Genomic DNA, 19,603 nt, shown 5'->3' on the forward strand with positions numbered 1-19,603 from the left:
ATCTGCCCGCCTTGGCCTCCCAAAGTGCTGGGATTACAGGCGTGAGCCACCGTGCCAGGCCGATAATTTCTTTATGGCCAGTTTTTTTCACAGAAAGGTGGAGAGAGAGTAATATTTTTAGGTTTTATGGCTGACTGTGGAGAAAAGGGATTCCCGTTTGTATGCTCCGTCATGGGCAAGAGGGATTCTTGAGTTTCTATGGCTAGCCTCAGAGAATCAGAGATCAGAGAGGGAGCAGAAGGTCAGAGAGAAATTTGCTTCTGAGGCTGCCTCTGCGGCCTTCATTTTGGGGTTTCGTTTTCAGAGCCTCAACAGGAGCAAGCCATGCACATAGGTGGAGGAGATAGGCCCTCATAGAGGGCACACAATGAGTGGTCAATAAAAGTTTGCTGAGTGAAAGTCGGGCGCGGTGGCTCACGCCTGTAATTCCAGCACTTTGGGAGGCCGAGGCGGGCGGATCACGAGGTCAGGAGATCGAGACCATCCTGGCTAACACGGTGAAACCCCATCTCTACTAAAAATACAAAAAATTAGCCGGGCGTGGTGGCGGGCGCCTGTAGTCCCAGCTACTCGGGAGGCTGAGGCAGGAGAATGGCGTGAACCCGGGAGGCGGAGCTTGCAGTGAGCCGAGATCGCGCCCAGCCTCCAGCCTGGGCAACACAGCGAGACTCCGTCTCAAACAAACAAAAAAAAAAGCTTTCTGAGTGAAGTTGTATGTGGACATGAATGGCCCAGGCCAACAGTGAACAGAGGAATGGGACAGTGTTCTTAGTTAGGACTCTGACCCTAACTTCCGGGAAAGTAAACCAACATTCAGGACCTACCGGCCATCGGACCCCCGCCATCAGCGGGTGCCTGTTTTGCAGGGCTGCTAACCCGGGTCCCCGACACGTTTCTCCGCCCACGGCAGCCAGCCCGCCCCGCTGTCCATCGGCCTGGACACGGTCCTGTGCTGCCACCTGCCTCCGAGGGGCAGAGAAAGTGGGAGGGCCGGGCCAGACTCCCTCCCGCCAAAACCCCTGCCCGGTGCGGAGAGGCGCCCGGAGCCCAGGGGGCTGTGCGGGGCGGGTGTAACTCCCCAGGCCTGCCCCGCCGCCTGCCTCCACCGTCCCGCGGGCGCCTTTCCTCCCTCCCGCGGCGTGGGAGCCTTCGCCGCGCTCCGGAACTCTGCTGCTCCAGCGAAGTTCCCGGCCGGCCGCCTGAGCTGCCGGAAGCGGAAGTGCTCGTTGGGGGTGCACAGGGCGCGTTCGAGCAGCGGCGACAGAGGCGGCGAAGGAGCGCGCCATGGAGCATGTGACGGAAGGCTCCTGGGAGTCGCTGCCTGTGCCGCTGCACCCGCAGGTGCTGGGCGCGCTGCGGGAGCTGGGCTTCCCGTACATGACGCCGGTGCAGGTATCGGTTCCCTGGGCGGGGAGTGAGGCAGGGAGAGGGTCAGGCGCCAGCTGCATCGTACCCACCGGAGGTGATCGGACAGATCTGAGCCCTGGGGCGCTCATCCCTCCAGCTAGGGTTCTTGCCTCGTCTCCAGGCTGCCCAGACTGGCGGGATGCGGGGCTGCTCGGCCAGCGAGCCGGCAGAGGGGCCGCGACCCACCCCGCCCTCGGGTGCTGGGGTCTCAAGCCTGGTTCTCATCCTGGCCCTGCCCGCTGTAGCTGTGAGACCTCGGGCAAATGGCTTAACCTCTCCGTGCTTCATTTTCCTTCTCTGTGAAATGACGAAAAAATAACACCCTCCTTATGGGGTTGCTGTGGGGACTAAATAAACCAGTCGGCACACTATAGGAGCTCAGTAAGGGTTACCGTTATGTATCTCTTCAAGAATATTTCTTGAGGACCTGCTATGTGTCAGGAACTCTTCTAGGCTCTGGGGAGTTTGCAGTATTGGCATCTGCTCATAGCCTTACTTTCTAGTGCAAGAGCTAGAGAAAGGATAATTTCAGCTGCTGGTAAGTGTTATGAAAGAACTAAGACGGTTGTGATAGACAGTGTCGCGCGAGGACTGGAGAGGAGGTGAGACAGGGTGTTAAGGAAGGCCTCTCTGAGGAGGTGCATTGAGGTGAGACCTCAGTGATTGAGAAGGAGCTGGCTCTGGGGTGACTAGTGGGAGATTATTCCAGTGGAGAGAAATACCAGTGCACATAAATGCCCTGGGGCAGGCTGCAAATGGTTTGAGCAGCAGAAAGGAGGCCTTTGTGGCTGAACATCAAGAGTAGTGTAAGAGATGGATTGTGCAGGGTCTTGTAGGCGCTTAGATTTCATTCTAAATGTAGTGGGAACCCATCTTATCTGGGAAGATGTTTAGGAAGGGAAGGGCTGTGATTTCTCTGTAGAGTGGCCTTTCCAGGCATAAGCGATGAAGCAGGCAGGTCGCTTAGGAGGCCATTGTCAGGTAAGAGATGATGGTGACTTGGAGTAGGGTGGAACCAGTGGATATTGAGAAGTCACATTTGGGATAGCTTTAAGGTTGCTAAGGGACTGGAAGTGGAGGTTAGGAAAGAAAAGACTCTACAGGGACCTGAGGTTTTTATTCTTTTTTTTTTTTTTTTTGAGATGGAGTCTTGCTCTGTTGCCCAGGCTGGAGTGCAGTGGCGTGATTTCGGCTCACTGCAACCTCCACCTCCTGGGTTCAAGCAATTCTCTGCCTGAACCTCCCGAGTAGCTGAGATTACAGGTGCCTGCCACCACGCCCGGCTAATTTTTTGTATTTTTAGTAGATACGGGGTTTCACCATCTTGGCCAGGTTGGTCTTGAACTCCTGACCTCGTGATCCACCGGCCTCGGCCTCCCAAAGTGCTGGGATTACAGGCTGAGCTACCGCACCCGGCCGATTTTTATTAGTAGCTGAGTGAATGGTGTTACCATTTCCTGAGAATGACTGCAGTGTGTATCAGGTTTCAGAGGGAAAGTCAAGAGTTCTTTTTTTTGTTGTTGTTTGTTTTTAACTTTTTTGAGACCGAATCTTGCTCTCTTACCCAGGTTGGAGTGCAATGACACGATCTCGGCTCACTTTAACTTCTGCCTCCCGGGTTCAAGCGATTCTCCCATCTCAGCCTTCCAAGTAGCTGGGGTTACAGGCATGCACCACCACGCCTGGCTAATTTTTGTATTTTTAGTAGACGGGATTTCGCCATGTTGGCCAGGCTGGTCTCGAACTCCTGACCTCAGGTACGCCCACCTTGGCCTCCCAAAGTGCTGGGATTACAGGAGTGAGCCACCGCGCCTGACCACAAGAGTCCTGTTTTTAAACACTGAGCTGGGTACAGTGGCACCCGCCTGTAGTACCATTTGTTTGGAAGGCTGAGGTGGGAGGATCCCTTGAGCCCAGGAGTTCAAGACCAGCCTGAGCAACATAGTGAGACCCGCGTCTCTGAAATTAAAATAAATAATGGCCGGCCACGGTGGCTCACGCCTGTAATCCTAGCACTTTTGGAGACCAAGGTGGGAGGATCACTTGAGACCAGGAGTTCAAGACCAGCCTGGGCAACATAGGAGGCCCTGTCATCACAAAAATTTTTTTTATAATAAATGAAGTCTTGAGTTTGAGATGCCCATAAGATTCCCGGGAATGTGGAGAATCTATTTCCAGCAGGCAGGGCTGGAGATGAAAACTGGGAGTGCTATGTGCCCTGCCTAGGGAATGTAGTACGAGCAAGACCCAATCTCTGGCCTCGGAGCTCATTGTCTAGATCTGTCATCCACACTACACAGTCATCAGACATGGCTATTGAGTGCTTGAAATACACTTTGTCCAAATCGAAGTGTACTCTGAGTATCAAATAACACACTAGATTTTGAAGACGTAGTATGAAAAAAGAGAATGGAAAATGCTGATTTTTAAATATTGATTAAATGTGAAGGGACAATATTTTTGATATATTGGGTTAAATAAATATTAACATTTATTTCACCCATTTCTTTTTACTTTTCTTACTATGGCTACTAGAAAATTTAAAATTGTTTATGTGGTTCACATTTTATTTCTATTGGGCAGCAATGGCCTGAAGCAGGGTCCTCACTGTTGGCACTCTTGACATTTTGTGCTGGAAAATTTTTTGTTATGGGGTTGTCCTGGGCATTGCAGGATGTTTAACAGCATCACTGGAATCTGTCCATCAGAGGACATCACCTCCCAACCCTGGTTGTATTTTATTTATTTATTTATTTATTCATTCGTTTATTTATTTTTTGAGGCAGGGTCTTGCTCTGTTACCCGGGCTGGAGTGCAGTGGCACAGTCACAACTCACAGTAGCCTCGACCTCCCTGGGCCTAGGTGATCCTCTTACCTTAGCCTCCTGAGTAGCTGGGACTGCAGGCATGCACCACCACACCCACATAATTAAAAAAATTTTCTTTGTAGAGACAGAGTCTCCCTATGTTGCCTGGCTGGTCTGGAACTCCTGGCCTTAAGGGATCTACCCACCCGGGCCTCCCAAAGTGCTGTGATTATAGATGTGAGCCACCACGCCTGGCCCACCCTGGGTTTTGACAACCAAAAATGTCTCCTTACATTGCCAAATGTTCCCTCAGGGGTTGAGCAGGGGGATAGAAATCACTGTGTAGAGGCAGTTGGAATAATATTACACCTGCTGTGATTTAAGTGAGCTCAGGCCCTGGGGACCAGGGCTGAATCCTGGAGGGAGCAGCCTCGAGGCCAAGGCCTGAATCTAATTGAGGTTTAGCTTTTTTGATTGCTAAAACCAGGTTTCTTGTAGTCTGGCAACCTCTACAGTGCTTAAAATGAGAGGGTTTATTTGAATCATGATTCTGTGATACTAGAGCTGGAAGGGACCCTAAAACCCAATGTCTTCAACCCCTTCCTGGTTCAGAGAGGGAAAGTAGGAGCGACAGGGCTAGAATTCAGGACTACCACCTCCCAGCTCAGCTCACTGTCCCCACACGCCGTCCATGTAGACACAGTTGCCACGTTTGATTCAACTTCTCTATGCTGACTTGGTTACTCAGAGCCCCTTTTGTGGTGGGACCCACTGTGACCTTAGCTGCCCATTATGTTCCTAGGGCTTCGGGTCTCACCTGTGAATTCATGGCATCCTTTAACCAGTGCTTTGCAATCTCTCCCTTTAGTCCGCAACCATCCCTCTGTTCATGCGAAACAAAGATGTCGCTGCAGAAGCGGTGAGTGCCTCGGGTATATGCAGCCTGTCCTCGTGTTCTCCCTCAAATGAACTCTGAGGAAGAAAGGGAAACCAAAACTCTCTGTTTGCAGGTCACAGGTAGTGGCAAAACACTCGCTTTTGTCATCCCCATCCTGGAAATTCTTCTGAGAAGAGAAGAGAAGTTAAAAAAGAGTCAGGTGAGGACAACAAAAGTGATTTATTTTCACCTAGTCATCAGAGAGTTCACATTGGATTAAGAAGCTGGCTACAAACGTGAAAAAATAGGCCAGAAGCTGTGGCTCACGCCTGTAATCCCAGCACTTTGGGAGGCTGAGTCTGGAGGATCACTGGAGTCCAGGAGTTTGAGACCAGCCTGGGCAACACAGTGAGACTTCATCTCTACAAATAATGAATGAATGAATGAATGAATGAATGAATGAATGAAACTTGAAAAAAAAGATAATTAATCCTCATTATTTGTGGATTCTGTATTTGTGAATTTGCCTGCTCGTTAAAATTTAGAACACCCCAGTGGATCCTCAGTGCTTCTGCAGTCATGGGCGTGGGCAGAGCTGCCTTTCGTTTTACTGCTCAGGCGTAAACAGTGTCCTTTTCGTCATCTATTTAGTGCCATGTTTATTACCTTTTTTTTTTTTCTTTTTTCCCTGAGGCAGGGTTTTGCTCTGTCACCCGGGCCGGAGTGCAGTGGTGTGATCTCATCTCACTGCAACCTCCACCTCCCAGGCTTAAGCTGTCCTCCTGCCTCAGCCTTCCAGGTAGCTGGGACTACAGGTGTGGACCATCATGTCTGGGTCATTTTTTGTATTTTTTGAGGAGATGGGGTTTTGACATGTTACCCAGGCTGGTCTTAAACTCCTGGGTTCAAGTGATCCTTCCGCCTTGGCCTCCCAAAGTGCTGGGATTACAGGTGTGAGCTACCGTGCCCGGCCATTTTGCACATTTTTGTGCTTTATGTTGGTGATTTTGGTTTTTGAAATGGCCCCGTGATGTAGTGCAGTCTAGTGTTCCTGGGTGCAAGAAGGTTATGACGTACAGAGAAAATCCCCATGCTAGAGAAGCACAAGCTCAGGCATGAGTTAATGTGCTGTTGGCCACGAGTTCAATGGGAATGAATCAATAGTATATATTAAATAGAGTCTTTTAAGCACAAACAGACATAAAATAGGGTTATATATTGATTGGTTGACAAAAATGTCATGCCCAGAGACTGGCAGGAACCTAACCCTATGTTTCCCCTGTGAGCAGTGGTTCAGCATTCACTAATTCACTGTTCTTCATGACTTGAAAGAGCATAACTGCAGTGTATGATGACGAGTAACCATAATTCAAAGTAGTTGATATGTGCTCAGAGATGCTGCTGAGAAAGTCTGGTAACTACTCTTTCTCTGGAACTTTCCTTTGTGTGGTGGAGGGTGGAGGGCCTATGAGTTCCTCTCTGGGAGTCCCTTGCACTGCTGACTGTGTCCCTTCCTTCCATGTGGGTAGGTTGGAGCCATAATCATCACCCCCACTCGAGAGCTGGCCATTCAAATAGACGAGGTCCTGTCGCATTTCACGAAGCACTTCCCCGAGTTCAGGTGAATTGGATGCAGTGTCCCTGTTAGCCATGGGCTGTTGTTTTGTCGAACTTAATCAAAGGCTGTTTTCTTGTTGTAGCCAGATTCTTTGGATCGGAGGCAGGAATCCTGGAGAAGATGTTGAGAGGTTTAAGCAACAAGGGTGAGTTTGCTCGTGTCTGCTTGTTTCTTTGCTTGCTTTTGGCAGTGAACCTAAGAATCGATGTGTGATCTTAGCCTAACTGTGGGTCCCCCTTTCAGCAGCCTCCTCCCCCTGCAAAAAGTTGTTTTCTCCAGGCCAGCTTCCCATTGCGCTTTGCTGGCTCCTTCCCATAAGGCCCTGATGATAACTTCACAAACTCAGGTTCTTACAGAGGTCAAGAGAACCACGTGAAGATACATGAGTGGTCAGGATAGATGAGTGCAGGGCTGGGGGATGGTGAGGAACTGGCCCGTAGCTGCCTTGAATACTCAGCTCCAGCTGGTAGTTGCCTGGGGGGACTCGGCTCAGTAGTGCCAGGTTTTGAATTTTTTAAAAAGAAGATGGAATTCCAGATTTGTGTGTGTAATCTCCTGATTTTTTAACTGTTGGTGTGTAATCCACATTTGAAGAACACATCTTGTAGGTGAGCCAGTCTGAGGGAGCCACATCTGGCCCTGAGTCTGCCAGTTTGTGAACTTTACATAGGATTCTCTAATTCTGTCACCATTTCCATTTTACATGTGAGTTACCTGGGGCCTACAATGTTTGAGTAACTTGCGTAGGTCAGAGGTTGGTAAGCTTTTTCTGTAAAGGAGCAGATGGTAAATGTTTTCGGCTTTGTGAACCATATGGTCTCCATCGCAGTTACTCAACTGCTGTTGTAGTGTGAAGGCAGCGATAGACAACATGTGAATAAATGGGCGTGGTTGTCTGCCAATAAAATACTTGGCAAGGACAGGCAGCAGCCCAGGTTTGGTTTGGGAGCTGGAGTTTGCCAACCTTGCCTGGGTCATAGCCCAGAACCCAGATCCTGCCTCGCCGCAGCCCTCACTCTTTCTACCCTGCAGCACTCTTCCACTCTCGTGCTCTTCCTTCTCTTCACTAGGGCTTAAATGACTTTGGGGGGATATAAAACTTGGTATTTTGGTAATCATCAACCACATTCCCAAGATCCAGAGAGTTTGGTAAATGTTAACTTTCTTTCCAAAGTGGGAACATCATTGTGGCCACTCCAGGCCGCTTGGAGGACATGTTCCGGAGGAAGGCCGAAGGCTTGCATCTGGCCAGCTGTGTGCGATCCCTGGATGTCCTGGTGTTGGATGAGGCAGACAGACTTCTGGACATGGGGTTTGAGGCAAGGTACTGGACTTTGGACTTCACTGGCTTGAGTGGGCAGATGATACTAATACAAAAGGAGAGCAAAATGGAGTTTACTGCTTTATGACTAGGTATTTTTATTTTTTATTTTCATTTTTATTTATTTTTTATTTATTTGTTTTTTAGAGACAGGGTCTTATGCTGTCACCCAGGCTGGAGTGCAGTGGTGTGATTATGTTCACTGCAGCCTCAACCTCTCGGGCTCAGGTGATCCTCCCGCATCAGCCTCCCGAATAGCTGGGATTACAGGTGCACACCACCATGCCTGGATGGTTTTTTTATTTTTTGCAGATGAGGTTTTGCCGTGTTGCCCAGTCTGTTCTCAAACTCCTGGGCTTAAGTGATCCTCTTACCTAGGGTTCCCAAAGTGCTAGGATTACAGGTGCCAGCCACCATGCCTGGCCTAAGTATTTTTATTAACCACATTTTAATTTCAAATCATTAAGTAGTTTGAGCTTTCAAATTCTACCATGTGATTTTTATTCCAGTTCTATCTTTGATCTTAAAATGCACTTTTCTTCAAGTATTTTTTTTTTTTTTTTTTGAGACAGGGTCTCACTCTGTCATCCAGGCTAGAATGCAATGGCATGATTTCGGGTCATTGCGACCTTTACTTCCTGGGCTTAAGTGATCCTCCCACCTCAGCCTCCTGAGTCATCTGGGACTACAGGCGCATGCCATCATGCTTTTTTTTTTTTTTTTAATTTTTGGCAGAGACAAGATCCCATTATGTTGCCCAGGTTGGTCTCAAACTCCTGGGCTCAAGAGATCTTCCCATCCCAGCCTCCTGAAGTGCTGGGATTACAAGCACGAGCCATCACACCTGGCAGTTTTGTTGTTTTTTAATAAACAGCTTTATGGGATATAATTCACATATCATTATAATTGTATGCTAAAATTTGAGGAACCTTGGAAAAATGAAAGTATAAAGAAGAAACAAAGAATCACCTATAATCGCACCTCCCAGTGTATGTGCTATAAATATTTTGATGGCTTCACTTTCAGTCTTTTTGAATACCTGTTTAGTATCATGATGCACTGTGTGTTGATTCTGCTGGCAAGTGAGCGGTTAAGTGTGAGCCCTCTTTTTATCAGCATCAACACCATTCTGGAGTTTTTGCCAAAGCAGAGGAGAACAGGCCTTTTCTCTGCCACTCAGACACAGGAAGTGGAGAACCTGGTGAGAGCGGGCCTCCGGAACCCTGTCCGGGTCTCAGTGAAGGAGAAGGGCGTGGCAGCCAGCAGTGCCCAGAAGACCCCCTTCCGCCTGGAAAACTACTACATGGTAAGTGCCTGGGCTTGCTTCTTACTCAGCGATAATGACCAGTGCTCATTTTATGGAAATTGTACTGGTAGAATAAATATGTGAGACCCTGTAGCATATGTGAAATGCATTTGGGGACAGAGCTAGGGCAAATGGTCTGAGTGGTCCTACTCATTGAATGAATAAGTAAGTTAAATTGGACATAAATGTATTTTAAGCACAGTCTCTAAGGACAGTGTCTCTGAACCATCTACCCTCAAGTGACCAAATGTTTCTATTTTACATGCTTGGGGTGTGCTGGGTGCAGGCATGACTAAGCTCTGTAGTTCCTGGGCCCGTCAGAACAGCCTGTGTCACAGAGAAGGGCATAGTTAGATGTGCAGGTGGAACACAGAAAATCAAATGACAGACTCACTCCTAAGGAGACTTTGTAGGGTGGAAATATTCTGCTCTGTAAATGTTGTGTATTTTTGACCTGCATCAAATATGCATGCTGAATTTCTTTCTTTTTTTTTTTGAGACGGAGTCTTGCTCTGTCGCCTAGGCTGGAGTGCAGTGGCGTGATCTCAGCTCACTGCAAGCTCCGCCTCCTGGGTTCACACCATTCTCCTGCCTTAGCCTCCTGAGTAGCTGGGACTACAGGTACCCGCCACCACGCCTGGCTAATTTTTAGTTAGCCCTGTTAGCCAGGATGGTCTCCATCTCCTGACCTGGTGATCCACCCACCTCGGCCTCCGAAAGTGCTGGGATTACAGGCGTGAGCCACCGTGCCCGGCCGTTTTTTCGTTTTGTTTTGGTTTTTTTTGTTTGAGATGGGGTCTTACCCTGGTCACCCAGGCTGGAGTGCAATGGTACGATCTCGGCTCACTGCAACCTCTGCCTCCTGGGTTCAAGCAATTCTCCTGCCTCAGTCTCCCGAGTAGCTGGGATTACAGGCATGTGCCACCATGCCCAGCTAATTTTTTGTATCTTTAGTAGAGGTGGGGTTTCACCACATTGGCCAGGCTGGTCTTGAACTCCTGACCTCATGATCCTCCTGCCTCAGCCTCCCAAAGTGCTGGGATTACAGGCATGAGCCATCGTGCCTGGCCCAAATATGCTGAATTTCTAGTAGTAAATACTGGCTGCTGGCTTCTGTAGTTTCTTCACAAGGAAGTAGATGGGCTTTTGGCAACTTGATTGTTTAGTAATGAGGCCACTCCTCACCCCTGTTCTGTTCTGTCCCATTGCTGGGATGGGCTACGAGGCACAAGCGTAGAGAGCACAGGCTGCAGGGGAGGCAGCACCATCAGGGCGAGGAGGCACCCACAGGCCAGTGCCACTGCTGACGGGACATTGGCCCACCAGCCTGGGGCTGGGGCTGGGGCTTTTCTTTCTCTTTTGCAATAAGCTTTCTCAGGTTAAATTTTTCCTTAGGCCTGGAGGGGTTCCCTAGCTCCTGAACATGTCTGCTGTTCAAAATGAAGGAGGCTGGTCTCGAAACCAGAGTGTTCCTATTGCTGCAGACTGAGGCTGTCGAGGCTGCTCTCCGGTTTGTGTCAATTTGTAGGCAGATTAAAGGTAGAATGAGTTTGCAAATGAGAAACTGCACCTAGTGTAACTGGAGAGTGTTGTCAGAATCAGATAGGCTCATCAGAAGTGGGAGTTGTAGTTGCCATTGATGTTTCTGACAAGCTGGACTGGGTGAGGGAGGAGGCTAGCTCTTCCCAAGCAGAGGGAAGGACTCTGCATAGGGTAGTGTGGAGAGCATGGGCGCTAGAGCAGGACTGCCTGGTGCATATCTTGGCTTTGGCCCCTACCAGATTTAACCGATGAACTTACAGGCCCTTACTTGTCAAATGGGGGCCACAGTAGTATACAGCTTCGTAGGGTTGCCGAAGGATTAATTAATTAATCCATGCAAAAATGTTCATGATAGTGCTTAGTACACAATAAGTATGGGTTGAGCATTCCTAACTTGAAATTCCAAAATCCAAAATCCTCCAAAATCTGAAGCTTTTTGAGTGCCAACATGATGCTGAAAGGAAATACTCGGAGCATTTTGGATTTTGGATTTCCAGATTAGGGATGCTCAGCTGGTAAGTATAGTGCAGCTATTCCAAAATCTGAAAAAATTCAAGAGCCAGAAAACACTTCGGGTCCTAAGGACCCTGGATGAGGGATACTTGTACTAATGTTAGCTTTGGACACACTGTGGCTACTGTTGCATTCTGTTATTTTGCATTCGTTTTGCATTTAGAGATGGCTGAGTACATGAGAAAAAATTCCAAACGGGATTTGGTTTTGGTAAAAGTAGGATGAATGCATTCAGGTGAATTTAATGTCTCTAATTTGGGAGTTTGAATGGAGGACTTGATTGCATTATGAAGAAAAGCAGTGGGGTCTGCGTCCATGGAGGCCTTTTAAATAATTATGTACATTGCTTTCTGGAAATCATTATTCACCTTAGAGCAGTGACTTCTAACTTGGCATCAGAATTTCCTGGGGGAACACCCTGGAGATGGTGTAACGGCTGGCATGTGTATTGGGATTGGGAGTTGGGAACTGTTGCCTGTTGGATGACTGTGTTTCTCTGAGCTATATGATTTTGTGACATACAAATTAACTTTTACAGGCAGCAGCACATGTTGATATTTATTCTGAGCTAGGTAGACCAGTTAACATTCCAACTAAAGTCTGTCCTACCCATGGGGGAAATGACATTCCTTAAAATTTAATGCTGAAACTGAAAATAGCCATGGGGATTATTATTGCCAAATATGTTTTTTATTAGTTTCCCTTTTTATTTTGCAGGTATGCAAGGCAGATGAGAAATTTAATCAGCTGGTCCATTTTCTTCGCAATCATAAGCAGGAGAAACACCTGGTCTTCTTCAGGTACTCCTTTGGTCTCTGTGGTAGGGGCGTCAGGGATTCGGCCAGAATGTGCAGGTGCATGCAGCCTTTGGGTTTTGGATTCCATCTAGCATGGTTCTCTCTGGAATGCTTTTGGCTGCAAATAACTGAAAACCCAACTTTTGTGGTCCAAACAAGGTTGGCTTTATTTTTCTCCTGTAAAAAGAAGTCCAAAGGCAGGCAGTTTCTCATATGGGTTTCATGTGTGAGTCATGTCAAGGTCAATGTTGATGTGATTGGTCTTCTCTTCCTATGTGTCATCTCATGGATTCTGGATGACCACTATTACACCCTGTCATGTCTGCACTGAATAAAGATAAGGGGGGAAAGGCAGAGGGGGCTTATGGCAATGTTAGCTATATCCATGCCTTTTAATCAGGAAAGCAAAGAGCTTCCTCAGAAACCCCTCTGCCCTAGTTGACTTCAGCTGTGAATTCATCTTAGGGGCTAAAGTGGGTCACGTGGTGGCCCCTCACTTCAAGAGCAGCAGAGGAAATGAGTGCGCAGCTTTTCTGCCTCTGTAGTAGTGGCCAGCGAAGCAAGAAGTGGTTGGGAATAGTGTTTATCAGCCACCTATGGAGTCCGCCACAGTGGGGTTTTGTCCTGTGTTCAGAAGGCAGCGTAGGGACAGATGCATATATTCTTTGGACTGGTTGGTTCTTTTCCCCTTTTCTCCAGAGATAAATGTGTTGATCTTTAGTAGTACTTAAAAAATAATTTTATATTTATTTATATATTTATTTATATTTATAATTTCTTTTCTATCTGTTATCCTACAAATAAAATGCAATATTGACCATGACCCACAGTAAGAAGTACAATTTGGTACACACCCAAACGAGACAATAAAACAGAGGTTTTCATGAAACTGCACCCTGCTAGGTGGGATGTTTTCTATTCTGTTCTACTCCAGCTGTTAATTTTTTAAAAATGCTGGTCGAGACCCACTAAATTGATTTCAGAACCCCCCAGATCTGTGGGTTGTGAGGCTTAGTGTGTGAAACACCACTTCATTACATATACATACTATGTGACTCAAGGTGGAAAAGAGTGATCAGTCTGGTAGCAGTCACAGCATAGGTGGGGGAACTGAAGTAGACAAGAGTTAGCCCAAACTGGAATGCAGCAGTCTGATATAGTGGGAGGAGCATTAGACCTGGGTTCTGGTTCTGTCACTTATTCTGTGTCTCTGGTAAGTTTCAGTTCCCTCGTCTGCAAAAGGATGGGAAATCACTTGGGAATGCTTCCAGTTAAGGAAACGGGTCCAGGGTGAACTTTATTAGAAGGGTGCTGGGTAAGGAGCTCACAGATGCAGAGAATGTTGAGTGTCCAGCTCCCAGGGAAGGAGGCTCCCTGGCAGGAGTTCATGGGCCATCTCTTTAGGGCATATCTTTATTGGGATGACTGCCAACCCCCTTTTTGTCCTTGGATGACTCAGCTCCAAGTCCCAAATATCTGGGAGAAGGGATCTGATTGGCCTAGCTTGGGTTATTTGCTGAGCCCTTGGGAATCCTGCTCATTGGGGAAGAAGCAGTTCCCTAAAGGAAAAGCAGAAATGTTTTTAAATCTTGTAACACTATTTGTGGCTAAGATGTCATTGCTTTTGTTCTGAATGACTGTTTCACTTTAATTCCTTTCTCAGGGTCAGGGAGATTTCCCGTTAGAACATCTTTAGACAGTAGAATACGTCCTTGGGGGTTTTAACTCATGTTAAAGGGATTTTGTCAAAAGATTGGCCTTTCATTGGCTGAGAGGATTACAGATTGAGAACTCAGTTGTGGATGATTTCCACTGCCATTCTCCTTGTCATTCCCCTAGGGAGGGCTCGTAGTTAGGTTGCGTCTGCTGCAGCTATTGCTCACTGTTCCCCTCTCCCAGTTGTAGAAGGACCAAGGTGGCCAATGACTCTAAGCCCTCTGTCCCTCTTGCAGCACCTGTGCATGTGTGGAATACTATGGGAAGGCTCTGGAGGCGCTGGTGAAGGGCGTGAAGATTATGTGCATTCATGGAAAGATGAAATATAAACGCAATAAGATCTTCATGGAGTTCCGCAAATTGCAAACGTGGGTGGGCTTCATTGGAAGTAGCAGCTCTCCTGCCACACTGCTCTTTCAGGTCCCCAAACGCCCCATTCTCCAGTAGCCTGTGCTGTCCGCATGTGTTGTTTTTCCTGCCTGGAACCCTCTTCCCTCTCTAATCTGGTTATCACATCTCTGTAAACGCCCAGAGCCTCCATTGCCCTGTTCTAATTGCCTTGCCTTTTGCTGTGTCATTTCCCTAGTTACTGAACTTCTGTGCTAGACAGCAGGCTCCGTGACACAGGAGTCCTGTGTATTGTCTTCACTCCCAGATTGCCCTGTGCCTGGTCCAGGGAAGGGTTGTGATGACTGTCAAGCAGCAAGGAGCAAATCCATTTGTCCTGTCTGGGTAGAAACTGTCTGTGGCTTAAGGCCGGACATGGTGGCTCACGCCTGTAATCCCAGCACTTTGGAAGTCCGAGGTGGGTGGATCACGAGGTCAGGAGATCAAGACCATCTTGGCTAACATGGTGAAACCCTGTCTCTACTAAAAACAAAAAATTAGTTGGGCATGGTGGCGGGCGCCTGTAGTCCCAGCTACTCTGGAGGCTGAGGCAGGAGAATGGTGTGAACCCAGGAGGCGGAGCTTGCAGTGAGCCGAGATTGCACCAGTGCACTCCAGCCTGGGCAACAGAGTGCGACTCCGTCTCAAAAAAAAAACCAACTGTCTGTGGCTTATCAGGCTTGTGACTGTACAGCAGGCAACTTGTGTCTACCCATGACCATAACTTGTATCTGCTTGTGCTGACAAATAATAGTTTTGTTTTTCTTAATCATTGAACATCTGGCTATATTAAAAGTCCTCTTTTGGACAAAGCGATATACCTGACTGCTAGGCCTCAGTTATGGAGTGAATTGTCCCTTGTTTTTCAGATGGCTACAAGGGATTAGACCCATCCAGTTTTGGTTTTCAAATGGCAATGTTGTAATTTTTAAAATCCCTTTGCTGTCTCTCACCTCCCTCCAATTTTTATTGGAATTTATGAAGTCCTAGAGATTTGTAGAAAGAAGAAGAAAACAAAATATTACCTTAAGCATTTGCTTCTGTGAGAAGCTCCAGCACCTGTGTGTCACTGTCATCGAGATCAGTAGGCTGTTTGATGGTGATGAAGATGGTGGCCTCCTTACTCAGAATGCTGTTTTCTCATTTTCTAGTGGGATTTTAGTGTGCACTGATGTGATGGCCCGGGGAATTGATATTCCTGAAGTCAACTGGGTTTTGCAATATGACCCTCCCAGCAATGCAAGGTATGGTACGAGGCTGCCACCCACTCTCTGTTGAGGAATTTAGCCTAATAAAGGAGGAGTCCTGAAGAAGATAAACATAATGATGTTCACTGAAACATTTTATAGCAAGCCTCCAGCGTGCTTGGGTCTGCAGTGATCCCGTGCATTCCTACAGTGCTTGCCAGAACAGTTTTGAAATGGTTTGAGGCCTTGCCCTGCTCCATGTAGAGCAAGGTTATAGAAATTTCAGACAATGAGAGAAAACAAAAAAAAACAACAAAACATTATTTGAGGCTGGGCGCGGTGGCTCACGCCTGTAATTCCAGCACTTTGGGAGGCCTAGGCAGGTGAATCGTTTGAGCCCAGGAATTCACCAGCTTGGGCAACAGGACAAAACCCTGTTCTCTACAAAAAAATATATACAGATTAGCCAGGCGTGTGTGCCTGTAGTCCCAGCTACTTGAGAGGCTGAGGCAGGAGAATCGCTTGAGCGCAGGAGGCAGAGGTGGCAATGGATTGTGCCACTTCACTCCAGCCTGGGCAACAGTGTGAGACTCTGTCTCAAAACAAAAACCCATTGTTTTAAGTAGCAAAAATAGGGAAATGGATGAATAACCCATTCATGGTGAAATAGTGATACTGTATTGGCAGCAATTAAAAGTACTTTCAAATATCAGTTCTTGCAGAAACACAATAGAATGTCTAAATGAAAAAAAGCAATACATAACACCACATGTGAAAATTACAATTACTTTCTCCAAAGTCAGCATATATTCCTAACATGCTTCCACGCATAGGAAAATGCCTATAAACCCCCAAGTGTTGATGATTACTCCTGAGATTATTGGTCATTTTCATTTTATTCTTTGTATTTTTCATTGTTTCCCAGATTTTCCACTGGGGACTATGTCCCACCTGTATGATCAGAGAGAAAGATACAAGTTTTACTTAGAGTTCACATTAAATGTTTCTTACAGAATCGTATCTGTCTGCAGTGTTGGTTTAATTGCCAGTTCTATTTCTCACACTAGTAAGTGGCCGAGTACACACTGAGCTGTGGAGGCTAGAGGCTCCCCATAGCATTTTAGCTGCAGCAGCCATGTGGCTGGAGCCTGAGCTCTGTTCAGCTGTCATCACCTGGGTACCCATTTCCATCCTGTGTTCTCACAGTGCCTTCGTGCATCGCTGCGGTCGCACAGCCCGCATTGGCCACGGGGGCAGCGCTCTGGTGTTCCTCCTGCCCATGGAAGAGTCATACATCAATTTCCTTGCAATTAACCAAAAAGTAAGCTGCCGTCCCTTTTCAGATAGAATGCCTAGTGATGGGGTAGCTGGAAAAGTTCTTCTCCAGCATGTGGTCAGCAACTGAAATTACGAATTGCAAACTCACTGGGGCTGGGCTGGTGGTGGCAGTGGGGGGGCCCTGATGGGGTTTGTTTTTTTTTTTTTTTTTGAGACGGAGTTTCACTCTTGTTGCCCATGCTGGAGTGCAATGGCATTATCTCGGTTCACCGCAACCTCCGCCTCCTGAGTTCCATGGATTCTCCTGCCTCAGCCTCCCAAGTAGCTGGGATTACAGTCATGCACCACCCCAGCTAATTTTGTATTTTTAGTAGAGACGGGCTTTCTCCATGTTGGTCAGGCTGTTCTTGAACTCCCGACCTCAGGTGATCCGCCCACCTCGGCCTTCCAAACTGCTAGGATGACAGGCGTGAGCCACCGTGCCCGGCCACCCTGGTGGGCTTTAAGGCTGTGGAGGCACCTCGGTCATGGAGAGACCAAGTCTGTGCGGTAGCACGCCCTGCTGGGACCCAGGCAAGGGTTACTTCTTATGAATAGAGACCCAGTGTTGCCATACTTTGCTTACCAGATTAGGATTGTCATGTGAAATCTGATTTTTAAATTTTCTTTTAAAAATTTAACATACTTTTCAGAGCATGTGAAATATTTGGGTTGGAGTTGGGCTTCAGACCTCAAAAGGTGAAAAGGAATTGTTTTGCTTTTGTTTTTCTTGGTTGTGATGGGGAGCCCTGGGGATGTGATGCCAGCCAGGGAAGGTGAAAATGTGGTGTGTGTGTGTGTGTAGTGCCCCCTGCAGGAGATGAAGCTCCAGAGAAACACAGCGGACCTTCTGCCAAAACTCAAGTCCATGGCCCTGGCTGACAGAGCTGTATTTGAAAAGGGCATGAAAGCTTTTGTGTCGTATGTCCAGGCTTATGCAAAGCATGAATGCAACCTGATTTTCAGATTAAAGGGTAAGTTGGACTTCTTCATGTGATAATGTCTCCATTTTAACTATGTGGTGGTCTCACAAGTATGAGATTGCTTTGTCTCATAAAAGGAAGTGTTCCCAGGTTTTGAGTAGACACAGAATAAACTGGCCACTGGCTGCTGAGTATTCCTTTTAACTTTGTAAAAATGTAATTTTTTTTTTTTTTTGAGACGGAGTCTTGCTTTGTCGCCCAGGCTGGAGTGCAGTGGCGTGATCTAGGCTCACTGCAAGCTCCGCCTCCCAGGTTCACGCCATTCTCCTGTCTCAGCCTCCTGAGTAGCTGGGACTACAGGCGTCTGCCACAACGCCCAGCTAATTTTTTGTATTTTTTAGTACAGACGGGGTTTCACTGTGTTAGCCAGGATGATCTCAATCTCCTGACCTCATGATCTGCCTGCCTCGGCCTCCCAAAGTGCTGGGATTACAGGCGTGAGCCACCGCGCCTGGCCTCAATTATTTTCATTCTAATTAAAATGAATGCATTAAACCCTTTGGTTAGAAAAAATTATATTGTAAGCTATTACTGATTGTTCTAATCCTGTTGAGTGCACTAACTCTGATCTTCTGATTGAATCAGATCTTGATTTTGCCAGCCTTGCTCGAGGTTTTGCCCTGCTGAGGATGCCCAAGATGCCAGAATTGAGAGGAAAGCAGTTTCCAGATTTTGTGCCCGTGGACGTTAATACCGACATGATTCCATTTAAAGATAAAATCAGAGAAAAGCAGAGGCAGAAACTCCTGGAGCAACAAAGAAGAGAGAAAACAGAAAATGAAGGGAGAAGAAAATTCATAAAAAATAAAGCTTGGTCGAAGCAGAAGGCCAAAAAAGAAAAGAAGAAAAAAATGAATGAGAAAAGGAAAAGGGAAGAGGTAAAGTTTAGTTTTACTTACATTAACTTAGAATCTTGAACAAATTTATTGTAGTAGTTCTTTAAATAGGAATTGTGTGGGGCTGTCAGATTTCTGTTATGCTGGCGACTAGGATGGGGAATTTGCTCTATTTGCAGAAGCCAATCTGAGAGCTTATAGTTCCTGAGTTAAAACTTCTGGTTTCACTAGAACACTATTGCTGAAAAATGTAGTAGTTTATTGGTTTCTTCTGCACTTAGGGTTCTGATATTGAAGATGAGGACGTGGAAGAACTTCTTAATGACACAAGACTCTTGAAAAAACTTAAGAAAGGCAAAATAACTGAAGAAGAATTTGAGAAGGGCTTGTTGACAACTGGCAAAAGAACAATCAAGACAGCGGATTTAGGGATCTCAGATTTGGAAGATGACTGCTGATTCCAGTGCCACAGATGAACCCACAAGGACATTGCTGTTCCCTAACTTGGTGGATGGCTCCAGTTTGCTTTTAATGAAAATCACAACTTCAGGACACATCTGAGAAGAATGATGTCTCTGAAAGCTGTCCTTTCAGATGAGGGAGAAATGAAGGATTTCACACTTGGGAATATTTTACTAAAAACATTCCAGTCTTGGCTGGGTGCGGTGGCTCCTGCCTATAATCCCAGCACTTTGGGAGGCTGAGGCAGGAGGATCACTTGAGCCCAGGAGTTCAAGACCAGCCTAGGAACACAGCAAGACCCTCTCATTAAAAACAACAAAACAAAACAATTCCAGTCTTGAAGTAGTCTAACAGAAGAAAATGTAAAATTATTTGAGTGTAAATAATAGATGTCAGTATTTATCATGATGGGTCACATATATAGACATATGTACATATGTACATATGATATATATATAAGCTCTTTTCTGAGGCTATTTTATATTTTTTATTTTATAGTTATTTTTAAACATAAAGATACTGAAGTA

The 19,603-nt window shown here is 46.7% G+C and overlaps 1 protein-coding gene and 1 non-coding gene across 3 annotated transcripts; both read left to right on the forward strand.

Moving 5' to 3' along the window:
• Positions 1 to 1,042: 1,042 nt before the first annotated feature.
• Positions 1,043 to 19,552, forward strand: DDX55 (DEAD-box helicase 55). Of its 2 annotated transcripts, XM_054442688.2 has the most exons (14): positions 1,043 to 1,392; positions 5,083 to 5,133; positions 5,225 to 5,311; positions 6,621 to 6,712; positions 6,792 to 6,854; positions 7,884 to 8,033; positions 9,147 to 9,336; positions 12,109 to 12,191; positions 14,141 to 14,272; positions 15,443 to 15,535; positions 16,685 to 16,799; positions 17,601 to 17,769; positions 18,364 to 18,656; positions 18,896 to 19,552. In XM_054442688.2, the coding sequence occupies exons 1-14, from the start codon at positions 1,285 to 1,287 to the stop codon at positions 19,070 to 19,072; spliced, it is 1,803 nt and encodes a 600-aa protein (XP_054298663.1). In that variant the 5' UTR covers positions 1,043 to 1,284; the 3' UTR covers positions 19,073 to 19,552. The 2 variants fall into 2 exon arrangements, with proteins under 2 accessions (XP_054298663.1, XP_054298664.1); XM_054442689.2 differs by lacking the exon at positions 18,896 to 19,552 and having other exon boundaries at positions 1,227 to 1,392; positions 18,380 to 18,556.
• Positions 15,638 to 15,770, forward strand: LOC129011067 (small nucleolar RNA SNORA9). Its single transcript, XR_008493197.1, has one exon. It is a non-coding gene; the product is annotated as a small nucleolar RNA SNORA9 (small nucleolar RNA).
• Positions 19,553 to 19,603: the final 51 nt, after the last annotated feature.

The sequence above is a fragment of the Pongo pygmaeus genome, chromosome 10, assembly GCF_028885625.2.
Source record: "Pongo pygmaeus isolate AG05252 chromosome 10, NHGRI_mPonPyg2-v2.0_pri, whole genome shotgun sequence".
In the NCBI taxonomy this organism is placed as follows: Eukaryota; Metazoa; Chordata; class Mammalia; order Primates; family Hominidae; genus Pongo; species Pongo pygmaeus.

Excerpts from the sequence above, each read along its gene's own strand:
- DDX55 (XM_054442688.2), top strand. The coding sequence starts at position 1,285 with ATGGAGCATGTGACGGAAGGCTCCTGGGAGTCGCTGCCTGTGCCGCTG. Across the intron at positions 16,800-17,600 it reads TCCTTGCAATTAACCAAAAA|TGCCCCCTGCAGGAGATGAA; the intron begins GTAAGCTGCCGT and ends GTGTGTGTGTAG. Across the intron at positions 17,770-18,363 it reads CCTGATTTTCAGATTAAAGG|ATCTTGATTTTGCCAGCCTT; the intron begins GTAAGTTGGACT and ends TGATTGAATCAG.